Source organism: Idiotropiscis lumnitzeri, chromosome 18 (assembly GCF_059441095.1).
Source record: "Idiotropiscis lumnitzeri isolate Australia: NSW breed Sydney's pygmy pipehorse chromosome 18, RoL_Ilum_1.0, whole genome shotgun sequence".
In the NCBI taxonomy this organism is placed as follows: Eukaryota; Metazoa; Chordata; class Actinopteri; order Syngnathiformes; family Syngnathidae; genus Idiotropiscis; species Idiotropiscis lumnitzeri.
In genome coordinates this window covers 13,085,334-13,110,621 of record NC_142408.1, presented here as the reverse complement: position 1 = coordinate 13,110,621, position 25,288 = coordinate 13,085,334, and the positions used below count along the sequence as shown (strand labels likewise).

The window sequence follows — 25,288 nt, the reverse complement described above, 5'->3', positions numbered from 1 at the left end:
AGAGGGAATTAATTCAGTTTGGGTTACTACTCTGGTTTAGTAAGCAGACCTGCACTGAGAATGGCATGCCAAACACATCCAACCGACTGTGTGCCTTCCAAGCACATACACACACACACACACACACTATCAGGTGAGTAAACACTCAGAATTCAATCTGTGATTGTTTGTTCATGTCCTCCAGGTGAAAGCTGCAATCACACCAAGCATGTATATGTGTGTGTGCGTGCGTGCGCACGCGTGTGTGTGTGTGTGTGTGTGGGTGCGCGCGTGTGTGTGCACGTAGCTGTTTGTGAGGGTGCAAGTGCGTGCCTCTGGGTTGCAAGGGCATCACATGAATGGTGATCACATGGATGGTGGACACTTTGCACTGCCATTCTGCATTCATGAGGTTACACACAAAAATGTATGTTTTATGAGTGTAATCCTATTCAAAAGTACAATATCTACTTACAGTATCGGCCTGACTGTGTGGTCGAGATGATGCAACGAGTACAATATTTTCAGGAATCTATGTGGACAGGTAGGCGATTTAAGCACCTACTAAAAATACATTTCAAATTGTACAATTCCAAGAATTGAACATATTTCAGAACAATTAATGTAATGCGGAATACAAATGCTATTGTTTCATTATGCTTTTCTTTGCCAGCATGTCAAGGTGGCTGAATGGCATTCCAGATTATTAACAGTTTCAAAATGTTGGTCTCATGTTGATCAGGTCGGGATTTGTTGAGTAGTGTCTCAGATGGATTACTGTAAAGCACTTTATCTTGGAGTCAGCCAATCCTCCACTAAGCATCTCCAGTTGCTCCAAAATGCTGCTGCTCGCCTCTTGACTTATGCTCATGAAAGGGAGCACATAGCTCCTACTCTGGTGTCCCTGTACATTTTAGAGTTCTTTTTAAGATTATATTATTTGTTTTCAAATCTTTCAATTGTCACGCCCCACCTTAACTCTCTGAGCTCTGAGTTTTGTTCAGCATCTGCCTCAGGTCTGCAAACCAGAGGCTATTAGAGGTACCGAGGACTAAGCGAAGGCTCAGAGAGGATCGAGCCTTTTCCGTTGTCTGTCCCTCTCTTTGGAATGGCCTTTCACTAATTGTTAGGCAAGCCCCATCGCTTCCCATCTTTAAACCTCGTCTTAAAACTCATTTTTATTCTCCGGTTTTTACCTCAGCATGAGACTTGGTTTTGGGTTTTACTGTTTTGTCCTTTCACTGTCTGCCTTTTTTTATTAGTTTTATTGTAGGACTTACTTTTGCTCCATGCATAGCACTTGGCATACAGCGGTGATTGTCTTGAAGTGCTTTATAAATACAGTTGAATTGTGCATTTAAAAAAAAACAACAATTTGGCAATCCAATTTGGATTAGCAGCGGAGACAGTATCAATTAAAAAAAAGTTCATGTTGAGCAAAGTATATCATATCTGCCTTATCAAGCAATGACTCGAAGCATTGTGAACCCAGAAGCGTCTATTGCTGAATATGAGAACATCCACCAACTTGGATCGGAAATACATATACTAATGTTATGTGCACTAGAGTTGACCCACCGTGTGTCAATGTTCAAACTAGACGTATTTTATCATTTTAGTCTCTCGATTATGACTTCAAATGTCAGCACGCTGTAGGCTGAGACTTGGAGCGGGAGGGAGCTTGTCAGCTTGAGTGTTCTTTTTCTGGTCGGTGGACGAGGAACCACATTTTTAAAATTTGAATGATTCTGAGACAATTGAAAGGTTAGTCTCACTTAAATGCCTAACCCTACAGACAGCCATTCTTGTTCATCGCGGTGCAGCATGCAAAGACAATGCCACCTTCGTTCAAAGCTTGCTCACATTTGGAATTGCTGACATAAAAGCCGACCAAATAACGGGATGGCTTTTCCCGCTGGTTGATGTTAAAAGTAGACAGCACCTCACCAACATGTATTTGTCATTGCGGAAAAAGATAGCCCAGGATTTGCTAATTTAAACAAAGAGTAGAAGACAAGCAGCAAAAAAAAAAGAAAACCGGTGCCTCCCATTCTAACGGCAGGGCAGGACCTTGAAGAGTTTAAGCTCGGTCATGAGCTGTAGTTCCACAAAGGCTGCTTCATTTCTCTATTGGCCCACTCCTCAGGTCACCACATTTATTACTTCTTCCATTTTCCCAATGCCATTTACAGAACGAGGCGACCGAAACTGCACTCAAAGCCTCTCCTGCATCCTATATCAATGAGACGCCACTCTCAAATAGAGCGTTTTTCTATTCAAGGCCAAGTTGTGGCACTCCGCGACAAGGCATTCTGTCATCATACACCTATCACACCTACGTAAAAGATAGTCTTTTATTATCATATAAAACTATACATGTTGCTGAAACGTGTGAGGAAGCCAGAGTAGCTATAGAGAACCTACATGAGTGCATGTGAACCACCAACTGGGGGCACTCATGTTAACCACTGTGCTCACCTGCATGTTCAACATTTAATTGCTTCACTGATTATGCCAACCGGTTAATCATTATTCATCAATGCATAATAGCCCATTTATAATTAATTGTGCAGTGCCCTCCAGAAGTCTTTTTTTTGTATGACGTAAGGGTGAATTCTCATCTTGATGCCAAAATTGCCAAGACAACATCTTTTTGGGCCATTTTGGTGAGGTCCCAGGTGATGATGGTGGTCAGGAAGTGAGGCTGTGACTTTCTTGAAGTCTATGATCATCGCTGTTGCCTTCAGGGTATTAAGCTCCAGGTTACCGTCTGAATGAATATGGACGTTTCGCTTTCCTCACCTCTCTGGTAAAATGGTATTTTGCCTTCATGTTCAGTATGTGCTTCTGTTTTCACTTGTGAATGCTGCCTTTTTCTTGACTAATCCATCGAAGCTTAACTGTGAACTCTCGCCGCCCTGAACACTTGCTAGTTGGTTGTTTTCATAGATGCGCATAGCTCATCCTCAGTCCATCTCTTCGAAGTCCTTATAACAGCTTCTGAGAGGTTCCACCTCTTTTTGTATGCCGATCAGATGGACCATAACGCAGTGCCGGGCCGTGCATTTCACACGTAGGCCGACTTGTATAAATTTCCCCTCATCATTTATGACACCACGGCTGGACAAATAATACAGAGAGAGACACTTGCGCACGACTGAGTGTTGCACCACTTCGACTCACAAAAGAGCTTCTCTTGAAAGGACCGTCTTGAAAATGTCCTTGCAAGGATGATCATATGCAATCAAATCCACATTGTTCCCTCTTTCTGCCATTGTGGTTGAAAAAAAGCAAGAATATATTTTACATTTTTGAACGGTCTGCAGTTATGACGTTGATTCCGCATCACGCTGCCCCCTCACAAGTGAGTATCCAATCACAAGTCGCATTCATCACCTTCAACGGAAGGCCAGCGAGAAGGCGCACTGTAACCAACTCGTGATCTGATTGTCTATCACAACTATCAACTGTAAGAGCCGTTGACACACACAGCACAGACGCCTGCCGGTAAGAATCTGAAGGCTCAGTGAAAAAGAACGGGCCGCTATATTATGAAATCTGCCTAGCAACACATGATAGCTGAATTCTAATTGGACAAAAAATATCTTCTAAATATAGAATATTTAAATTAAATTATATAATAATTACAATTATTATCATAAAAATATAATGATTTATTGATTATGCAGAGAAGGCCTTGACCGCCCACCACTGCCATAACGTGATGTGAAAGTACGGGGCACAGCACAGTAGACTCCGCTAACTGTAGTTTAGCAGTGATGCTGCATGTTCTCCTCACTGGTTCATTGCGGTAGTTCAAGGCTAAGGTTTCTCTTGTTGAGGTTCACAAGTAAAACTATGGAGTCTGGGGAAGCTGCGCAAATATGCTTCGTGAACATGCAATCAGCCTCATGCATGTCAGCGTCCTGACGGATGTAAACAGGTGTGAGAATGAATGAGAAAGGCTTGTTGTTTATGAAGAGATATTTCAGAGCAGGAGAGTAGTGTTGGGATATAACAGTCGTCACAGGCACACATAGTAATTTTTCATTTTGCGGTACAGTCCACGCGAAACAGAAGAAATCCCAAAATATGTCTGGGATCTTCCCACATAGGCATCTCTCAGTGAGTCATTAAGCACAAGAAGAGGAAAAGTCTCTTGCCGGTTCATCCATCTAGTCTAAAGTGATTGGAGAAGTACATTCCAGGGAAGGACTTTCGTGTCCTTGGCTGCGCAGTTGTCTGACCACGCAAGCTCGCTTTCCTATTTTACAGCATTTTTTATGCTTCTCAATTGTTTTGTGTTATGCCTGTCTCTTAGTGTCATGGTCTGTGTTTGTTGTTTTTGATTCAGTTATTAGCGTCATGTTCTTCCTTGTGTTTGATGTGTGTCTCTTCTTAAACCAGATTGTGTCCACCTGTGCTTGTCCTCCCATTCCGGAGTGTTGACCAATCAGCTCCCTCCAACCTTTTGTGTCAGGACCAGCTGTACCTCGTCGTCTCGTTACTTTGTTTGCATTTAGTTCCTTAATTGCTTTCGGTCCATTGTCTCTGTTATTTGTCCTTCTGCTTGTCCCGCCTTGTCAAAATAAGTCTAGTCCTTGTGGTTTGTACTTTTGATATTTTAGTTTTCTTCCCCATTTCCTTGTTTGCTTTGTTTCTTTACATTAAATTTCCATTTGAGTTACAACTGGCTCGCTTCCCTGCATTTGGGTCTTCCTCTATGCCAAATCCCAAACACTTTGGAAGAGGCAAATATTTCGTGACCCCCAACCCAATTCTCTGCCGAGAGTATGAATAGTATTGAATCCATATCTCTATGGATGTTTTGGGCATAGTCAAGTTGGAACAGGAAAGGAGTCATCTCCATACTGTGTAGGTCCGTTGCCGCTAAGGAGAACACATTAGTATTCTGATGGCTTGCTTTCATTTAGTATTTGAAGACAAACAGGACATGATTCAATTGCACTAATTGATTGCCATGTGTATGACATTGCCATAATTGTGGCAATTAACCTGATATACTGTTGGTCTTCTTGTGGAAGACTTTCGTGTCATATTTATAACACATTACAGACTCGATTTTTAATGGCTTTCATTTGGTTAACCTTGCATTCACTTGAAGTTGTTTACCAATGTAAACTTTTTTTATTACTTCGTTATTAAATGACTCATATAAACAAAATTCAGACCTGTTATTTGCAGTATATTTTACTTAACATGCAAACACAAAAGCAAATTTGATGGTAACATATTTGTTTAATATATGGAAAGATGGTTTGTGAATTTGTCTTCTCTTCTGAATTATTATGACAGTGTGGGCCATCTTTTTGCAATTGAAATTATTTTTTTAAAGTCTGAAGTCAGAAAAAAGTAAATTTAAAATATAGATTTGTGAAGAAACTTGCCCAACACTGCTTTTAATTCTAATTATGTGCTTTCCATTATGAAGACGCCAACGTTCCAGTTGTATGGTGACATGTATCTGAAACACAATTTGTCAACTTTAATGCTCATTATCAGGTTTATCAAATATGAATGAGAGCTTGATATTTGCTAATTACTTTTGGGAAAGGCTGATAGGGACAAATAACTATCAATATTGACTTTATGTCGAATATAAAGGTAGATTAAAGTAATTTCAGTGGGATGTTTTCTTACTTGAAATGGGCTGAGTATCTCACAGAGAGTCGACAGGAAACCGATTAAACTACTTCTGCTTGGTCGTAAAAGTTGCTTCCCAGGGTTAAATTCATAGTTTAATAGATGTTTTCACAATCCCATCCTGATCCTGACCCTAAAAATGTCCAATGAGATAAATACCCTGTCTGGACTCCCCACGAGAATTCAAAGCAAATTCCCATAGACGAGCGTATTCACCCAAGCATGGAACAACAGCAGCCGCTTCAACCGTAACGCTCCACTGAGTAGAGAAAAACTTCGGCAAATGCCAGATTTGAAATTGATTTCTGAAAAGATGGTTTGATTGGGGCAACTTATAAACAGCAGGGGGATTCAAAGTTTGCTAACAACTGTTTGAGCTAAATAAGTCAACGAGTGAAACTGTTCGTGCTGCATTTGTCTTATTAGGAGTTGAATCCTGTCTGATGTTTAGTTGAGCCATGGCCTATGGGTGGCAAAATGTTAATACAGGATGCATTTCATTTTAATTCATATCAGCTGTGTCCTGATTAGTCAGGGTCCATTTTTGTGTAGTTGTCTTTGTGCTTGTGTTGATTAGCTATCAAAAGTCTGGCTCTCTGTAGCTCAGCTTCCATTTGTCAATACATTCAGAATTCTTGTTTTACAGTACACAGGCACTTTTTTTATTTTTTTTTGCAATTTTAATACCAAAAGAAGTGATCTGTACTGTGCTACTTTGTTGCAGCCATCCACCATGGTACAAACCTTAGTTTATGTCACAATTTGGCTTGGAGGATGACCCAGATGCAGTGAAGCAGGATTACCGGGTGGATTTGATTTAATTTAAAGTAAACAGGCAAAAAAAAAAAGTACTTGGATAAACAAAAGACTGAAGTACAAAACAATAAGAAACAAAGTATCAAAACGAACACTTGAAAACTGGACTTGATCTAAAAAAAAATAAATAAAAAAAATTCAGAGTCAGGGCCAAAAGGAAACAGTGAACTAAATACAAAAAAAAAATGAGGCAATGAGGAACACCTGGACAAGACACAAAGGGTTGGAGGGAGCTGATTGGATGACACAAGGGACCAGGAGACAAGGACAGGTGGACACAATAAACTAACGAGACACACAAAGAAACGCTAGGCTAAACATGCAACTAAAGTCATAAACCAAAATCAACAAACCCAGAACACGACAGTTAAGTTATTAAACAAATGCGTGTTTTAGACAATTACCAATGAAAAACCATGATGAATGTACTCCATTGCTGCTTTTTGTGTGCTTATTTAGTTATACTGCACACGCTGTTTTGCTGATGTGATGTTCAGATATTTTCATAGCTTCCACAAATTATCATCATTCTTGCTAAGGAGCATGAGGTAGACATGCAAGCCCAGACCTTCACACTGGGTTTAGATGGGGTAGACATGGACTGGGTAGCTGGATTAATACAAGACCAAAACATCAATTAGATATGTCATGTCCTGTTATTTATTATACACTGCAGGGCATAATGCAGTCCCCTCCAAAAGTATTGGAATGGCAAGGTCATTTCCTTTGTTTTTGTTGTATACTGAAGACACCTGGGTTTGAAATAACCCAAAATTAATATCACACAAAAGTTCAGAGTTTCACATTTTATTTGATGGTGTTAACCCAGGAGTGGGCAAACTTCTTGATTCCTGGGCCACAATGGCTTCTAAAATTTGACAGATGGGCCGGACCAGGAGCAAATGGATTGAATGTTTTGGTAGCCTCATCTCATCACATAAAAAAATATAGATGGCATATAGAGAAAACATATGCTTTCATTTTAAATGAAAATTAACAAAAACATTACAGCAAAATATCTGTATTTGTATTTTATATATCTGTATTTGATCTGTGTGGATTTTTTTTATTTTGAGAACACTCACCTGCGCATCACTTGAATTAACATTTAACATTGAAGGCTTATTGCAGTAATTAAAATAAAACATCAACAAGGTTTATTCATTTAATTTTTTCATGTTTGGCGGGACGGATTCAAATATCTAACGGCCGCATTTGGCCCCCGGGCTGTAGTTTGCCCATGCCTATATTAAGCAGTGGTGGACCTGTCTGTAAATTCCGCCAGCCTGCTAGTAAGTCATCATCAGTCCATCATTATTTATTTATTAATTTATTTCAGGCCGATCCAATCCCTCACTTATTTTAACCACGCTTCCATCATCGCTATTTTACCTCTGTCCGAAACAAACATTTACAAGGATAAAAGAATACAATTTTATTCATTTCGTATGTACATGCTTGAGTCAATATCCCATGGCATTATGGGAAAACTGCTGAAGGGAAATCACGCACTGCAGACATAATAAAACCCTAAAAATGTATTTACTTTATTTTCAAACATACTGGTATAATGTAGGCCTTAATTTGAATTGTTTTGTTGTTTTTTCACTTGCATGCACAAGTTAATAACCCTGTGACATTTGCAAATAGGTCAGTCAAAATTTTTTACTCCACATTAGCAGTTCCACGCTCCCAACATGTCGCAAAACAATATTATTTAGGTCGTTTTGCTTTTTGGGTTAGTGATGGTTCGGTTGGCAGCCGAAAATCGCCTTTGTTGGCGTTGATTCTGTCAGTTTTTCAACGATTCGACCAGTCGCCAATCCGCCAGTGAAACGGCAGTCCGTCAGTGACAGAGTGACGGATCTTCAGTCGGTTCTGACAGATTGGCCACCACTGATATTTACTACTGTAGATGGGTTAAATAATTCATGACATTGAAGTTTGTTCTTTCTGAGGCTCTCGTGACTCCATACAGGGATTCTGGTCGAAAACACTTATCTAATTTCCCGTAGCTAAAGTGCCATCAGATGATCCATCTTAAGATGCTGTACTTCTACTACTACCACCTGCTACATAGATACGATGCACTTGGAATCACTTCAGCATTTCATTACTTTTGATGCATCTGACATTGTTCTTTCAACAATATGGCAACATCTGCTGGGCCTCCAGACAAATATAGACAAAATTTGGTGCACATTGTGTGCATGTACGTTATTAAGGCTGGGACAGGTGTGCAAATCCCCTTTTCATTTTGGTTCCCAGAAGAAAAGCTTGCCACAGCGACATCGCACATGCATGAGCAGAGATGCTTGCAGTTTAAATATACCCAGGCCAGCTGGGACACTCTGGCTGAAAGAAATGCTGGTCCTGACCATTCTAGGAAAGCATTCCAAATATGATTCGCATATGGAAATACATGCAGTAAAAACAGGTTTTTACATTACACGGAAAACAAACAAACATTCTGAAATTATGTTAAGCGACAATCGACAAAAACACCTTCTGTATAACACAGTTTGAATTCTCATTACTTAATCAAAGCAACAATCTTGTTTTTGTTGATCTGAACTCAATCCTGTGGAAAGAAAAGCCCATTCACCGTTACTCCACATCAAACTGCAGCTCTGACATCACGCATCGATCAGCCCTTTAAGCAGAGAAATATCAATCACATGCAGGAAAGTAAGCGGACAGAAACTAAATGAGGTCAGCGCTCCACAGACAATCTGAACCTCCTCTTTATGGACATGAATTATGAGCCGTCCACATTATATTTGGAACCATTTTTCGTATTCTCTGATACTGCCTTGCACGGATTAAATATACCATTGTCAAAAAAAAAAAATACACGGTTGCAGAGGAAGGCCATTTATGTTTTTAAATTAGACCTCCTGTATTACGCAAACAGTTACCAGATAAAAGTACAAAAATATTGAAGAATTACAGCCAGGCATGACAACGGGTCAGATTTTTGGGGAAGAACATTTCCCAAGACTTCACATATTTAAAAGTATCAGTCTGATGTATTTTGAGCGAAAATTAAAGCATGTTCACTTTATGCTGTATAAGAAATGAGACTGCCACCTTCTCCCATGAAATGCTCGACAGTACAACTTTTATAGAGTTAATAATAAATGGAAGAGTAAATAAACAGTACTCAATAGTAGCAATCACAATAGTGCCCAAGAAGATATAGTGTATAATCCTCGCTGCTACATTCCAATTACTTTGCAAGGAATCAAAAGGAATGAGGATGGGAAGGAGCAACGGGGGTTTAAAGGGGTCTCATTTTTACTCTTTGCCTGGACGAGTGTCTCCAAGGCCTGCTTTGGTTGTTTTGCCATGGGTCTCAGGCTAGCCTAGAGTTAATCACTGTTTATTTGTTGTGATTTGCCGTTAGCTATGGTAGCCAAGTAGTGTATTTTTTATTTTATTTTTTTACCAGAGGATTGTTCAGATAATTACTCTAATAGATAATATATTTTGCTGTGTTAAATAACATTATGCATCTGCAAGTACAACACAATTGTTCTAGTTCTAATTTTGAATTCTTAATTTAATTATTAGTCAAGATTCTATCAACGGCGCTTCCGTGTAATTTAAAAAGACCAGAAAATATTGAGCTTCTCAACATCATCACTCACCAAATTCAGTCTGGAAAATTGTGTCTACTATTCCAACTTCTGAATTGGTGAGAAGTCTTCTTTTCACTTTCTGAATACTTTGATGTACGACAGCTAACTGCTCCTACACGTCACAAACCAATCAGGTAGCAGTATTTTAGTACCTTCCCAGAGAAAGGACTAGCAATGCATTTTTGAAAATTCAAGGCTCCCGTCAGGCATCCTCACATGTTTGCAGTTGACTGATAATCTCTGGTATATCCACATGTTCCATCCATTATACCCGCCCCAAAATTATTTTCACATTGGATCTCTACGATTCAGGTAAAGCCACCAAGTTGGGTTTTCAAAAAGGAAACATCCATTCCAAATCTGATTGTTTGTGCGGGGCGGTTCTGTCTCATTTACAGTAAACGAGCCATGGGTCACAATGCCGTTCAAGGCTTTTGATACCATGATGACCGGGAGCAAATCTTAAAGTCTTATGAGAGGGAAACTGTCATTTTCAGTCATGGAGACAGCATTTCACCACCAATCCGGTAAATTAGAAAAACTCCGAACGTTACAAGAAGCCACAATTGAACGTAACACATCCACAAAACATAAATACCGCACAGAATCCAGGAGTCAGCCACAGGGCTCACAGTGTGCGAAATCATGAAGCTTGGGAATTAACAGCATGATAACTCAGTGGATCTAATTGTTGCTGAAAAGAACGTGCGGATTTTTGGCAGGGTTGAGCATTTGAGCATTTCTGAAGAAATCAGCGTTTGTGGACAGATGCCCCTTGCATGGCCCAAGACCTCTAATCCACGTTTCAGCTACTGCGTGTCCGCCAAGAGGATTATTCCATTCCCTTTTTATTATGTCTGAGTTTGGCTATGAATGCTGATTTTTAGATTCCATCAACCTTCAACCTTATGCATCAAAGTGAACATTAAAAGTGCATGGCAACCTATGAACATTTGTGGTGGATATCAATCAGTAAAATGAGGCTAGTTCACAAGAGGGGAACAGTTGACAGATGGCAATGTCACACTTGTAATGTCAGAATAAACAATCAATCACAGCCTGTAAAATCATGTTCATCGTTTGTGTAGTTTACATCAAACTCAATTAAAAGCTCCTGTCAGCTGGAAGTCTGTCAACATACACACTAAATTTAAATAAAGTTCATGTTGAGACGCATAGCACAAATTTGCATGTTTAGCACATAAGTGGTGGTGCTAATTCTGTGTAGGATTTGACCTGATCATTCATAATTTGTGCGCTAAATGTTTCTTTGACCCATTTATCCATCCATCCATCCTTTATCGGAACTGCTTCTCCTCTCTAGGGTCGCGGGTGTGCTAGAGCCTATCCCGGTTGTCATCGAGCAGTAGGCGGGAGACACCCTGAATTGTTTGCCAGCCAATCGGAGGGCAGACATAGACAAACAACCATCTGCGCTCACACTCACACCTAGAGCCAACTGAGAGCGTTCAATCAACCTGCCATGCATGTTTTTGGAATGTGGGAGAAAACTGGAGTACCCAAAGAAAACCCACGCAGGCACGGGGGGAACATGCAAACTTCACACAGGAAGGTCGGAGCCAGAATCGAACCCACGACCTCTGTACTGTGAGGCCATCGTGCTAACCAGTCGGACCACCGTGAAGCGCTTGAGCCATTTATGGAGTCAAAGGTTCAAAAATCCAAGTAAGGTTATAGTTTTCACATAATAATACCCACACAAATTTAAAGAAACTGTGGAAAATAACGCATACTAGCAATATATTTAACATTTTCTTGAAAATATTTGAAATTGAATGTCATCTTACCCTGGAAAGCACAACTTCTAAGGTGATGTTCTGGGGAGGAGCACTGGGTACTGCAGAGGAGAAAAAATACAAGGGGTGAAAAGTTGAAATTATACAGTATATAATTGCAGCAAACTATTAAAAATCAATTCTGCAGTCAAGCATCTGTGCATCTAATTTTATAATTTCACAACAAAATAAGTTAAAAATAAAAATCCGGGGCTGGGGTCAAAAAAGTTATGAGCAAATATACATATGAAGGAGAATGATTATTTTCGATTTGTTTGAATAATTGTAACGGTGGAGATCTGTACCATCGAAGCCAGACCTACTCGTGCTTCGCCACCTCGTCACTGTCTTGGAAGTCGAGTTTTCTGACCAATAAGCTCAAAGCCCATGCTGCAAACTCAGCTGCCAGCACTTATATTTTGAAGGCTCCTAGGAATAAGGTTTTACTAACGTGCATTTGTGCCGTGAAAGCTGGCATCTATTTCATGATTGAGATCTCAATGACAAATTACTTTACTCGTAGACATGTTTAAAACCTCGACACTGATACTGAATTCTCATGAAATGATGAACACAAACGCAGCAGAAGCACATTCAACACATGACAAATGTAATCTCCTTGCTCTTCCATCCTTTAAAAAAAAAAAGCACATTCCAAGGTGCAGACATCTCCTGTTCATCATTATTCATGCAACATATCAAGAGAAGTCCCTTGTACCAGCCAGCTACAGCAGCGTGCAAGTGAAATTGCCTTTCTCGGGGATGTCGAGTGATGGTATTCCGTTTGCAAGTATGTACGTCCCTTGTGTCGAGGCCTCGTATAAAAGTCTGGTGTGGTGATGGGCTCTGAGGTTATGTTGGTGCTGTCACCCGAATACAAGTAAGGTTAAGGGGTTGAACAGAGTCAAGCAGATAGCACTGTAAGATTAAACCTCATTCCGTGACACCTTTAAGAGGAATAGCAGATAGCTACTTAAACTAATGGTTCCATTCTCGTTGCAATCTTGCCTGCCTCTAATGTCAGAGGCTGCGAGTCTGAGTCCAATTATGAGTCCACTGCAGCAATGTGCTGTGCAGCGACATTGCTGCTGTGCCTAGAATGGGAATGAGTGGGTGTGGAGCGATGCTGAGCGAAGTTTATTTACTGAAAAGAACTGAGATGAGAATGGATAATTTATTCTGTACACTGATAGAGAATGGATAGGAGCACCTCAGAAATGATATAACATCTGAACACTTCATAATATACTGTGCAACGAAATATTCATCTGTAACATGCACAATTACATTGCATATATAAAATTTCTTTGTTATCCAAGGAGAGAATAATGCTAAACACGCCTTTCTCGCAGTCAGGAGATGTCGGTTCACATCTTAGTTGTAATATGTCTGTGTGGTGTTTGTATGTTCTCCTCGTGTTTGCGTGGGCCTTCGCTGGTTATTCCGGCTTCCTCTCACAAGAAAACAAAACCAGACATGTATTTTAGGTTAATCTAGACTCTTAATTGATTCTAATATGATGGGATGTGGGTGGGAAAGTTTCTGATTTGTATATGTGTGCTGCGATTGACTGGCGACGAGTCCAGGGTGTATCGAGTCACTCGTATGCATAATGAGGACATGCGGTACATAAAAAAAAAAAAATGGCCGCAGACGTATTCAGGGGCTTTGTAACTATTATAAGTATTGTATTTTTATAACCATAAGGCGCACCTTAAAGTCCTTATGTGATTTTCATGAGCCCTCTGCTGACTTGCAGCATTTCCTGCCGACGCGCTGCTTATATAATGTCAATGTTAATCGGGATTTCCCGGCTATTACACAGTATGTTACCACCCTCTGTTGGTCAAAGTTTGAGATTACACTCACTTGACAATAGATCAGTGTACCGTATGTACGTGCGGGGAAATCTGGATAAAAGGGCCACTGGCCATGATGTTGTAGTCTGCCTTATCATTGATGTTATTACAAGTAAGAAATATCACAAGTTAGATTAACCATTACACAACAGACACTGCCCAAAGCACACCACTCACGACATGTCTTTAACCAGCCATCTGATTGACTGAGGCCGAAACACCCCAAGAATGCTTTACAGCACTTGGAATATGAATGGCATGAGAGAAGCACGTTTTGTGTATTGTATTTCTTTGTTCCTTGTTTTGGTTGTTTCATTGTTCGCTAGTATGCTGATCAGTTGATGTTGGGTGATAGTTTTGGTTTTGATGTAAAACCGTGACCATACATAGTGTGGTGACTAGTGACTTGTCTACATCAAAATCCATGCTTTGGTTAAAAATAAATAAATAAATAAATAAATAAATAAATAAATAAATAAATCCATGCTTTGGTTCAAATGTTGGATTTGTGCTCACGGTTTTTGATTTAGTTCACATTCAAATGGACTCAAACATATTTAGAGGTCAAGAAATTGAAGCTATTAACTCTGTCTCTTGACAATCCACAGCTGTGATCACTGTGAGCTGAAAGTCATGCCAGGTCATAAAGCATCATCCACATCATAAAGCCTTCTGAGAAAGTACCACAATGTGCAAAGCTGTTATCCGAGTGAAATGTGCTAACTTTGAAGAATCTCAATTATGAAGCATTCTGTTCTGATAACAATTTTTTTTTATTTACCAAATAAGTGTAGCAATATTTCTTTACAATATTGATGACTTATACAAATTGTTAAATCATAAAAGTCTATCTTTCTATCTATCTATCTATTTATCTATCTCACCTCAAAAAGATACACAGCAATGACATCGAAATGGCATTCAGACTAGATAAGTGTTGGCGAATGATATGTAGGCGAGGGAAGATAATCAGAACCGAAGGGATTGATCTACCTGAAGGCCGCATAGCAGATGTGCAGGAAATACAAATCCCTTGGAATTCCACAGGCAAATTGCAATCATGAGGAGGCTGCTCAAAGTGCGGCTACATCCAAATACATAAGGAGGGTGAAGCAGATCACGAATAGTCAGCGAATTGGCAATTATAAGATCCAGGCCATCAACCATCAACACCTAGGACTTGCCGGTCATCAGATATCCAGCTAGTATAATTTATTGGCCATTGGAATAGATGCAATCCACTGATATAGAGCCAAGAAACCTCCTTACAATGCACAGAGGGTTCCACCACAAGTCAGGCATTCTGAGGCTATATAGAAAGCAGAAAGAGGGGAGCCTTAGACGAGTGAGCGTCCAGTACACTATCCAGGACCCCAAGAATATGTCAAGATGGTGGCCCCCAGGGATGACCTGCTACATGAATGCCTCAGGCAAAAGACGCCCAGTAAGTAGAAGGAGCCAGATGGACTGTCATGGAAAGACACGCCCTTGTGTGGCATGTACCACCGTCAGACTGAGGAAGTGGCTGACCTCCAGAAAACATACCAGTGGCTGTAAAAGGCTGGACTAAAAGACAGCATGCAGGGGCTAATCATGGCAGTACAAGAAGAGGCCCTTAACACATCAGACAGGAGCCCAGGTGCAGGCTGTGCAAAGAAACCCCAAAGACAGCCGCAGGTTGTAAAATGCTGTCTGGCAAGCCATACGTGGAGTGGCATAACCAGGTAGCAGAAATAGTGTACCGGAATGTTTGTACCAAACATGGATTAGAGGGGTGGCACGTGGACAACTGGTTAGCACAATGGCCTCACAGTGCAGAGGCCGTAGATTCAATTCTGGCTCCAGTCTTTCCAGTGTGGAGTTTGCATGTTCTCCCCATGCCTGCGTGGGTTTCCTCCGGGTTCTCCGGCTTCCTCCCACATTCCAATAACATACATGGTAGGTTGATTGAACACTCTAAATTACCCCTAGGTGTGAGTGTAGATGGTTGTTAGTCTTTGTGTGCCCGGCGATTGGCTGGCAACCAGTTCAGGGTGTACCCCGCCTACTGCCCGAAGCCAGCTGTGATAGGCTCCAGCACTCCCCGCGACCCTTGTGAGGAGAAGCGGTACAGATAATGAATGGATGAATGGATTAGAGGTTCCAGAATTGAGATGACAGACAACTCCAAAGGTGGTTGAGAACAACCAGGCCAAGGTCCAGTGGGAATTGTAGATCCAGACTGACTAACTGGTGACGCCCAACCAGCCTGACATTGTGGTGGTGGATAAACATTATAAGACAGAAGTTGTAATTTATGTCCCAAATGATAGTAACATCAGGATTAAAGATCCATTTTTTTCCCCTTTTGGAGTCATTTAATCTTCTTTGCTCGATTTGAGGGTTTATATGAGTGGATGTCGGTCATATTTGTCATCTATGGGCTTATGAAGCAGCAATTTGAGACTCATTTATATAAACTCATTCACTGCCATTGACAGTTAAAGAAGCCAAAAAGTCCATTCATTTTACCTGGGCTGGTAGTGAACGAGTAAGAACCATAGAAATAAACTAAAGTTGACTTTCATTCAGGTCAGGTGTCATTTTCACCCAAATTATCACAGTGATAGATTTCTTTTCTGTTAGTCAGTAATGTTTTTAAGCAACACTTCAAATTTCATCACTTTAAATTTGATTTTGCATTCGTGGTGCTCTTTCAAATGTTCTGTGGTGAGAAATTTCAGAGCTATTTCAAGTGTAAAGCAGCAGTATCGACCACTTGTTCACCTGATACCAACAACATCAGCAATATGTGAGTGAGCACACAATTCGGGATCTTAATAAAATATTGCAATTTTAGTCACGCGCAATATCTTAAATGCCACTATTTGGAGGTGAATTGGGTCCTATGTCTCTTGGCTGGCCGGGAAACGCTGAGTGATTCCGGAGTCTGGGCCTCTCTGCTGCCCCTCGCGACCTTTTCATAAGCAGACGAAGATGGATAGACAGTTGAAATGAACACTGTCTTACCACCTACCTGATTAACTGTCCACAGCTTATCTATTGATTCAGCTGCTCATGGCATGTGTGTGTGTGTGTTGGGGGGGTTAGGTGTGCGTGTACAAGTGTGTGCTTGAGTGCACCGAGAGTAATTAGGCCACAAGTCATGGTTATCACAGAGCCACAGATGGGGAGATGCACAATACAACCACTCAGTATCTGTGCTCACTTAGTCTCAGATCATTGTGTCGTGCTACTGCAGCTGGACAGATGACTACATTATCTTTCACTGTCTATGCATGCAAGTTTATTTATGACAACATTACTTTCTAGGCACCACTTAGGTCTACAAATGTATGTCTGGGTCGATATTGTATTCATTGCAAATGAAAAAAAGCACAATGGCATTTTCCTTTATTGAATTGCAAAATATGAGGCTCTTATGCTATAGTATTCTTACAGTTAATTGTGAACCAATGACAAAAATAATATAATTATAATTGATATCATATTTTCCAGATCATTACGCACACCGTATTAATAGGCACAATATCAATTAATGATTTTTATTATATCATACGTACGACTCACCGCCAGATTAAAAGGCACATTATTTTTGTGAAGCATTGTATGTTAAATTGTTTATTCAAATTGAACCATGGGTTTATTTGATAGATTTATTGCTATTTTGGTCGGTTCAGAACAGACATGAAATACCGGGTAGCACCGCTTGTCTCACTTGCTTTTGTACATCATACAACTACATAAGGGTTACTTTGAGTGGAGGAGAAGATCCAACAGACAAAAAAAAAAAAAAACGAAAAAAAAATCACCTGTCAACAGTTGGTTGGTATGCTAGTTGACAATTCAACAGCTGCATACACGTCAATGCATTTCCATTATTCAGCCTTTTTTGCTCTGTCCCGCCTGCTGTTGGAAGCTGGCCGTGTCATTTAGCTCACGCTGGTCCGGTCTGACATTGTAAAATTGAAGATATGCCACCAGAAAAGATCCGTTTAAGTTGGTTTTAACCACTTAGTAGGAATAAGAGTACATTTCTCATGATTCATAGATTCGAAAGCAGAAAGTAGTTCAAGTTGTGGTATGACAAAAACGTACTGCTAGCGATTAGATGCGGATGAGAATAGAACTGCAAATATAAATGTTAAAGTAAATAGCAAAGAGATACATTACGTAGAACGAACCAGTATGACAAAACATATATAGACACCTTGGTATTAACTGCAGATAGGAATGACAACATGAACATAATAGGAAGTAATTTAAATTAAAGACAATACACTGAAAATCGACATTCTCCCATACTTAGGTTGCGCAGCATTACAAGGTGCACTGTCAATATTTGAGAAAATTAAAACATTTAGAGTATGCCTTATGGTCTGAAACAGAGAAAAGATTGTTTTTGAAACCATGCTTGTGAACAATGTTACTCCAGTTGTCCTGTACTGAAGACTAAAATGTACAAAATCCGTCAAGTCAAGTTAGGAATTGAAACAATATGCAGTAAATGGGGTTGTTTGGTTTTACACTGAATGCACATAGTTCTACATTTTAGCCTTAAAGTTTTGTCATGTCATCTACTTGTAGAGAAAGTTAGATGGTATTTTTTTCAAAACCATGTGATTATTTGAAATAAAATTAAAAATTACTCAGTGCACGAATTCTCTATTTGAATAGCTGCCACATTGACATTCATGAATGAATTTGCATGCAATCCCTCCATCCAGTATCAGGTCACAAAATCTAAGAAATCCACAAAAGACAACCCAACTCTGCACACTCTCTTGATTTAAAAAAAAAATGCCTGATACTGTGATACAATATACTGAAAGCTACTGGATTTTAAATCTTAATCATCTAAGAAGCTGCTTTACAGTTGTATTTGTGGCTAAATATTTCAAGTCTCTCCTATTTCAATATTCAAAGTCAGTCATTGTGAGAGTACAAAAATGTATATTCACTTTACTGTTGAATTTTTCATTCTTATTTTCATTGCTGACTTTTGTTGATTGGGAGTAAGAACGGTTGGTCTAGAACGGGGTGGGCAAACATTTTGATTGGCGGGCCACAATGGGTTCTAAAATTTGACAGAGGGGCCGGACCAGGAGCAAATGGATGGAGTGTTTTGGTAACTTCACCTCATCAGAGAAAAAAAATACATTTAATTTCAAATGAAAGTGAACAAAAGCATTACAACAATATCTTTGAAAACCCCACAGTATTTAGAAAATAAAACAATAACAAGGTTTATTCATTTAATTTTTTTCAAGTTCGGCAGGCCGGATTAAAACGTTTAATGGGCCGCATATGGCCACCGGGCCATAGTTTGCCCACACCTGGTCTAGAACAACTTAGCCTATCAAAATTTCTTCCTACCACTTGCATTCCAATATCCAAGTGTATTAAAGGTCAGCGACATTAATAATAGGATCGCAAATAACAATACTAAGTGAGAAAAAAAAATATTTTTGTTACAATTAAGAGAATATTTTCATCCATGTTGAGCAGGTAAATGCAGAGAGCGGGGCCGATGGGGCGGTGGCCCAAGGCTAAAATACCTCAAGGGACCCCCGCACCCCCAACCGCTTGGTCGGTGTAAATGTATTAGAGCACGACACCGGTTATGTCCCGTGAAATAAAATCAGAATGAAAATCCGCTTATGCGCAATAATCAATGTTTACACCTGCCACCCACGCCACCTGTTGACCCCCTCTCGAAATAAAATGTCTACAGTGGTTCACAGGCCCCTGATGTTCAACTGTCCAGGAATGTAATAACTTGACTTCATATAGTTGTATAACTGCTACCCATGTTCCACACGCATAAAATACTTTAAATCCCAGTTGTAAGCAATATTGGAAGGACATATTATTTGCATATAGAGAGGAGAACAGAGGTGCATGTGTGCATTTGGGTGTGAACTTTATGAGTGTCACACTGAGAGGTGCTTAATTAAGAATCCAGAGTCCCCAGTGAAACGACTGACAGCAGAAGAGCACAAGATTCAAATGTGCACGCATGCACACACTTATACATCAAGACACACATACACACACCGACTGACCCAAAAAATCCATCGACCGTGGAGCTCCATATGATGATACCTTGTACTGACACCAAAAGCTTAACGTGGGGTATGAAGGCTTCAATGGAAGGAATTCGAAAACAGCATGGATTGCGTACTTCAAAGATTTCAATAAAATGTGTAGTATATCCATCAGCAACAATAGATTAAAAAAAAACAGAGGTAAAGCACTCACCATCTGATTGAGTGGTGACAATGATGTTTTCGGAGGCAGCGCCGGGTCCAAAGCGGTTGATAGCCAAAACAGAAACTGTGTACTGTGTGAATTTATTGAGTCCCTCCATCTTGTAGTTTAGTCCATTGACATCGACACTCTGAACACACACAAATAAAAGTAATTGGACTTTTTTGGGTGGATTTAGTATTTACGGACACATTTTTGAAAAGAAGTTTGTAATACAAATAATAAAAGGAAATATGTCACTTGGGTCAGCAGTGATATATGCGGATACAAATCACATCTAGATTGTATAGTGTTGTGTCGGTCGCATCACGAGTGAGTCAAAAGAACCTTTTGAGCAATGGTGGGCAGTAAAGGCCTTTAAGGCCACCTCTGCTGGCCTAACATAATCACAAAATCATCATCATATTCTTCACATTGATGTCATATTATATGCGAGTGTTGAATTTTTAGGTGAGAGTTTTTATCCAATCAGAATCCAGGTAGCTTGTGTTGCCAGGCAGATTTCACAATACCAAGAGCACAATCTGTCCGAGGCCTTCAGATACAATTCTGCGGGCATCTGTTGAGTGTGAGTGAGGGGGCTTTTACAGTTGACAGACAGTTGCGATAACCAATCAGATCACGAGGTGATGACAGTAAGGCCTTCTCACTTGTCTTACGCTGATGGTGATGAAGGTGTTTTGTGATTGGATACTCACTTGTGAGGGGGCAGCGCTATGCAGAATCAACACACCCGGAAGTTGTAACAGGCGACCGTTCAAAAATTGAAAATATATTCTTGCTTTTTTTTAATCACAATGGCCGAAGGAGGGAAAAGTGTGGATTTAATTGCAGATACACTTGCGAGGCCATTTTCAAGACGGACCTTTCAAAGTGAAGCTAGGTTGTCCAACACTCACTCAGTGGTGCGTAAGTGTGTTTATGTATATTATTTGTCCAGCCGTGGTGCCATAAATGATGGTAATATGAGGGGAATTTGTCTTCATATCTCGTTGACCTCGTGGTACCATATGTTCCGTCCCGAAACCTTCGCTCACAAAATGCTGGTCTTTTAGTGATCCCGCGAGCCAAAAAGAAGTCCGCAGGTTCTAGAGCGTTCTCTATTCGGGCACCAATGCTTTGGAATGCACTACCCCTCAGGTATTAGAGGCGCCACCTCAGTAGAAATATTCAAAACACTATTAAAGACGCATTTATACTCTTGTGCATTTAGTTGAACTATTTGTTTACTGCCGCTTTTTTCTCTTTTCTGCCCCCTTTTCCCCCGGCTGGGGGATTAGGTGACGGTGACCCACTAGGAAGTTTAAGGCATTGACCAACTGGGTATGCACCTGTTCCAGTGATGTTGGCTTCCTGCAGCGCGTCATTTGATCAATTTATTTATATAATTTATAATCTTATTTAATTATTTGTTGGCCTGTTTACTGCCACTTCTTCTCTTTTCTGCCCCCTCTTCCCCTGCTTGGGAATTAGGTGATGGTGACCTGCTATGACGATTACGGCACTGACCAACCGGGGAGGGACCTGCTCTGCGGAAGTCGTCTTCATGCAGCGCCTTTTCTGATTTCCTTATATTTCAGCACTTCGTTGAACTACTTGTTGGCCTGTTTACTACTAATGTTCTTTTTTTTTTTCTGTTCCCAATTCCCCGGCTTGGGAATTAGGTGATGGTGATTCACTTGGAAGTGGCTGTTCTGAATTTACACTACCTGACCGGTACAAGATCGAAGGCTCATCCTTGGATATGCTGTCATGGAGATTACGGCCCTGGGTGAGGACCCACTCCATTGAAGTCATCTTCCTGCAGCACTTTATTTGATTGACTCTCACATTATCTCATCTAACATTGTATAGCATCATTGTATGTGTCAAATGTTGCCCACTTGGCATCCATTGAAGCCTGGTCATCCTGGGAGGGGGATTCCCCCATCTGTGGTCCCTTCTCAAGGTTTCTCACTTTTCCCCCAATGGGTTTTGAGTTTTTCCTTACCCTCCTGGGGGTAAAGATCAGTGGATGTCGATTGTGGTTATGTAAAGCCCTTTCAGACTGTCTGTGATTAAGGGCTATACAAATAAAATTGACTTGACTTGACAAGTCGGACTAAGTATGACTTCACTGAAGGCCTACGTGTAAAATGCCTGGTCAGCCACTGCTTTTGAGTGAACATAAAGTGATTAGAAAAACCAATAAAAAGCCAGCAACAGATGGGGGAGGAACTTGATTGCAGCACCAAAAATTTGAATCACGCGAATCGTGAATTATAGCCAATCAAAATGTATGGAAGCTTTCACACAGGTAAAAAATCATTTTTAGGGGTATAAGCGAGTGCAAATGCCCACCATGCACCACCAAGCAATAAAAATATAGGTAACACATTATAATATGTAGACACTAATAAAAGCATTAGCTAAATACTGAAGTCATCATTTATAAAGCATTTTTCTGACTTGAATAAACATAAGCATATAGTTTGTGAATACCTTATTATAAAGTTTTACCCCTCATCATTTTCCAAGGTACCATCTGCTATGTTCTTTTTCTCATGTCAAACTATTGTATACAGTGTGCAGTTGCACGCTGAGTGATTTTACAGCTTTCAATGTGTTGTGGATCTCAGCATGACCTTTGTTCTGTCGATACTATTTATCTAAATGACAAATGTAATCACTTTGAATTATGTGATAATTAGGTATTTCCAAATCATATGCAAACAATTATTCATGTCAGAAACATGCTTTATAAATGATGACTTCAGTATTTGCAAATGCATATTAGTGTGTGTTTATTATAAAGTGTTACCAAAATATAGTGCAGTACACATATATTGCTGCAACAATTCTTAACCGTATTTATAATTTCACATTTAACTGTGGATGCAACATAAACGAGAAGAGTAAGAACCGTGCAGGTTACATTCAAATGAATGTGAGCGAGATATTGATTTCTGCAATGATCCAGAGGGTTTAATGCCCGCAGTTGTCATAATTATGAGTGAAATCCGCAGGGTTTAGAATCTGCCTGTGGCCCTACAGCGCCAGATTTAGATGAGGTCATAGCATTGACATAGTTTAGACTACTTGTACCAAATTTGTATCAAATTGTCAGATGGGTTCCAGCACACACGCCTGCTATCCTCGTACGGAAGAACGGTCTGACAAATATAAGAAGGCACAGGGAGGATTGCGCCTACATGAAAATTAGGACATTCCAGGATTTCAATTCAAATCTTTGTAAAATTTTCATTTTAGTTGGCAATCAAAAAAAAAAAGTGACTGGTAATTAAAATTTTAATTACAACTCAAATTAATTGTAAAATTCCAGATCAGATAAAAAATTCAAAATAGATAAATGGCCCACATGACTAAATGTGATTTTAATATTTAATTAGTGGGCTTTACATGACCCAGAAGTTTGGTAACTGGCATGAGTAAAGATATGTTTCGTTGCCCGCACAATCAGTCGGGATCACAACCATGTTGCATCAAATGGTCAATCAGGCATATTAAACAAGAACAAATGTGTTTTAAGTGTTATTATAATTGGCCTCATGAATTACGTCTGACATGAACGATATGCGTTCACCGCTCTATGTGCGATCACATTGTTTTCAAAACATTCACATCTACATGGAAGATGAGTGGATTAGTACAAGGGTCCGGAAATATGCACGGGTATGCCCCGAATTCTAGCTTTTTTATTTTTTAGATAACTGTGTGTGTGCAACTATGGCTTGAATTCAAAAGTCCAACTTCAACAAATTCTTTGGGTGAAACACTCATTAATCATGAATGAATGTAAATGAGACACATAAGAGCAATTGAGTATTTCAAACTACAGAATAGGGTGTGATTTCTAAACTGAATTGCATGGAGAGTGTAAGGTGCTGACCTGTTCTTTGCTTGAGAGACTCTCAGTCCAGAGCACTCTGTAGCCCAAGATTGGGCCGTTTGGCGCTCTGGGGGTCTCCCAATTTATCTGGACGGAGGTTGGCGAAAGAGCTTCAGCACGTAGTGACTCTATCCTACTGGGTACCTGGACTGTAGATGCAAAACAAAGAACGTTGTTAAACTAAACAAAGAGTTACAATACACACTTACAATAAGATATTGCGCAAAGAAGGTTGGCAGGTTGAATGATGTGGATTACTCAACGGTAGTGATGGGTCCAGCGACACTGAGGCGTCGATGCGCGCGCCGAGCTTCCAGGGCAAACCCCGTGTCGGTGCGCGTACCGCTTTAAAAAAGTCACGTGACCACTACCAGAATCGTGTCGACACAGCGGTCGCGCGCCAAACTGTGTTCATTAGGAAGCGCATCTGTCAACAGGATGGACGCTCAAAACAAGCATTGAGTTATTGGCGCGTTACTTTGCGTTAAATATCCGCAAGATGGAAGACGTCACTGTTGATGCGCACTCAGAGGTGCAGCGCTATATGTCAGCAGGACACGTTGCACGTACGGAAGACCCGCTCTTATACTGGAAGTCCATGGAGGCAACGTTCCCTCACCTATTTATATTAGCCACACAGGCGTTGTGCACACCGGCCTCTTCAGTGCCTTGTGAGAGGATCTTCTCAAAGGCGGGGGAAATTGCCTCAAAAAAAGAAATAGACTGAATAACAAAACGCTGGAGAAACAAATTTTTTGGAATAAAAATCTTTAATTACAATGAGTCCATTGTCATTCACAACAATTTTACTTGGGCATTCAGACAGATGTCCTCTTAATTTATCAACTGCGTCTCGAATATCAAAGATTTTTTTTATGAAATTGCGTGTATGTAAAAATAATGTGAAAGCAAATGCCTAATCAGAATCAGAATCAGAATCAGAAATCCCTTTGTCATTGTACTCAAGTGTGCAACGAGATGAGAGAGCTCCCCTCTCCAGTGCAATACAACTATAATTCAGTTAAATATATAAATTAGATAAGAGAATAATTAGTGCGATGGAAAGTAATACGAAATAGGAGATATAAAAACACATCACGTCGCTAATCAATGGAATTGGATAAAATTAGTTTGACAGATGACCCTGTCAAATGTTTCCTGCAAGTCCACCAGGTGTCAGTATTCAGCAACACAGTGTCAACACAGTGTCAATACATTGTGTCACTGTGTCGAAACGATACAGGATGCCTCATCTACCCATCACTACTCAACGGAGTGTGTGTCTGATGAGCTTGATGCTTCCTCTCACTACAAGCCTCTAGTGCTGACTTTTGATTGAAATTTCCAAATTCAATTTGATTCGAGGGCGGCACC

At 40.2% G+C, this 25,288-nt stretch overlaps 1 protein-coding gene across 3 annotated transcripts in view; it reads right to left on the bottom strand.

The window, feature by feature from the left end:
* Positions 1 to 25,288, bottom strand: part of dcc (DCC netrin 1 receptor) — a 321,689-nt gene that overhangs the window by 107,551 nt on the left and 188,850 nt on the right. For all 3 annotated transcript variants that reach the window (XM_088281223.1, XM_088281224.1, XM_088281225.1), the window contains exons 10-12: positions 23,915 to 24,063; positions 20,017 to 20,155; positions 11,909 to 11,958 (exon numbers count right to left, since the gene is read on the bottom strand). In XM_088281223.1, the coding sequence (XP_088137349.1) occupies positions 11,909 to 11,958; positions 20,017 to 20,155; positions 23,915 to 24,063 (338 nt within the window). The remainder of the gene's footprint in view (positions 1 to 11,908; positions 11,959 to 20,016; positions 20,156 to 23,914; positions 24,064 to 25,288) is intronic.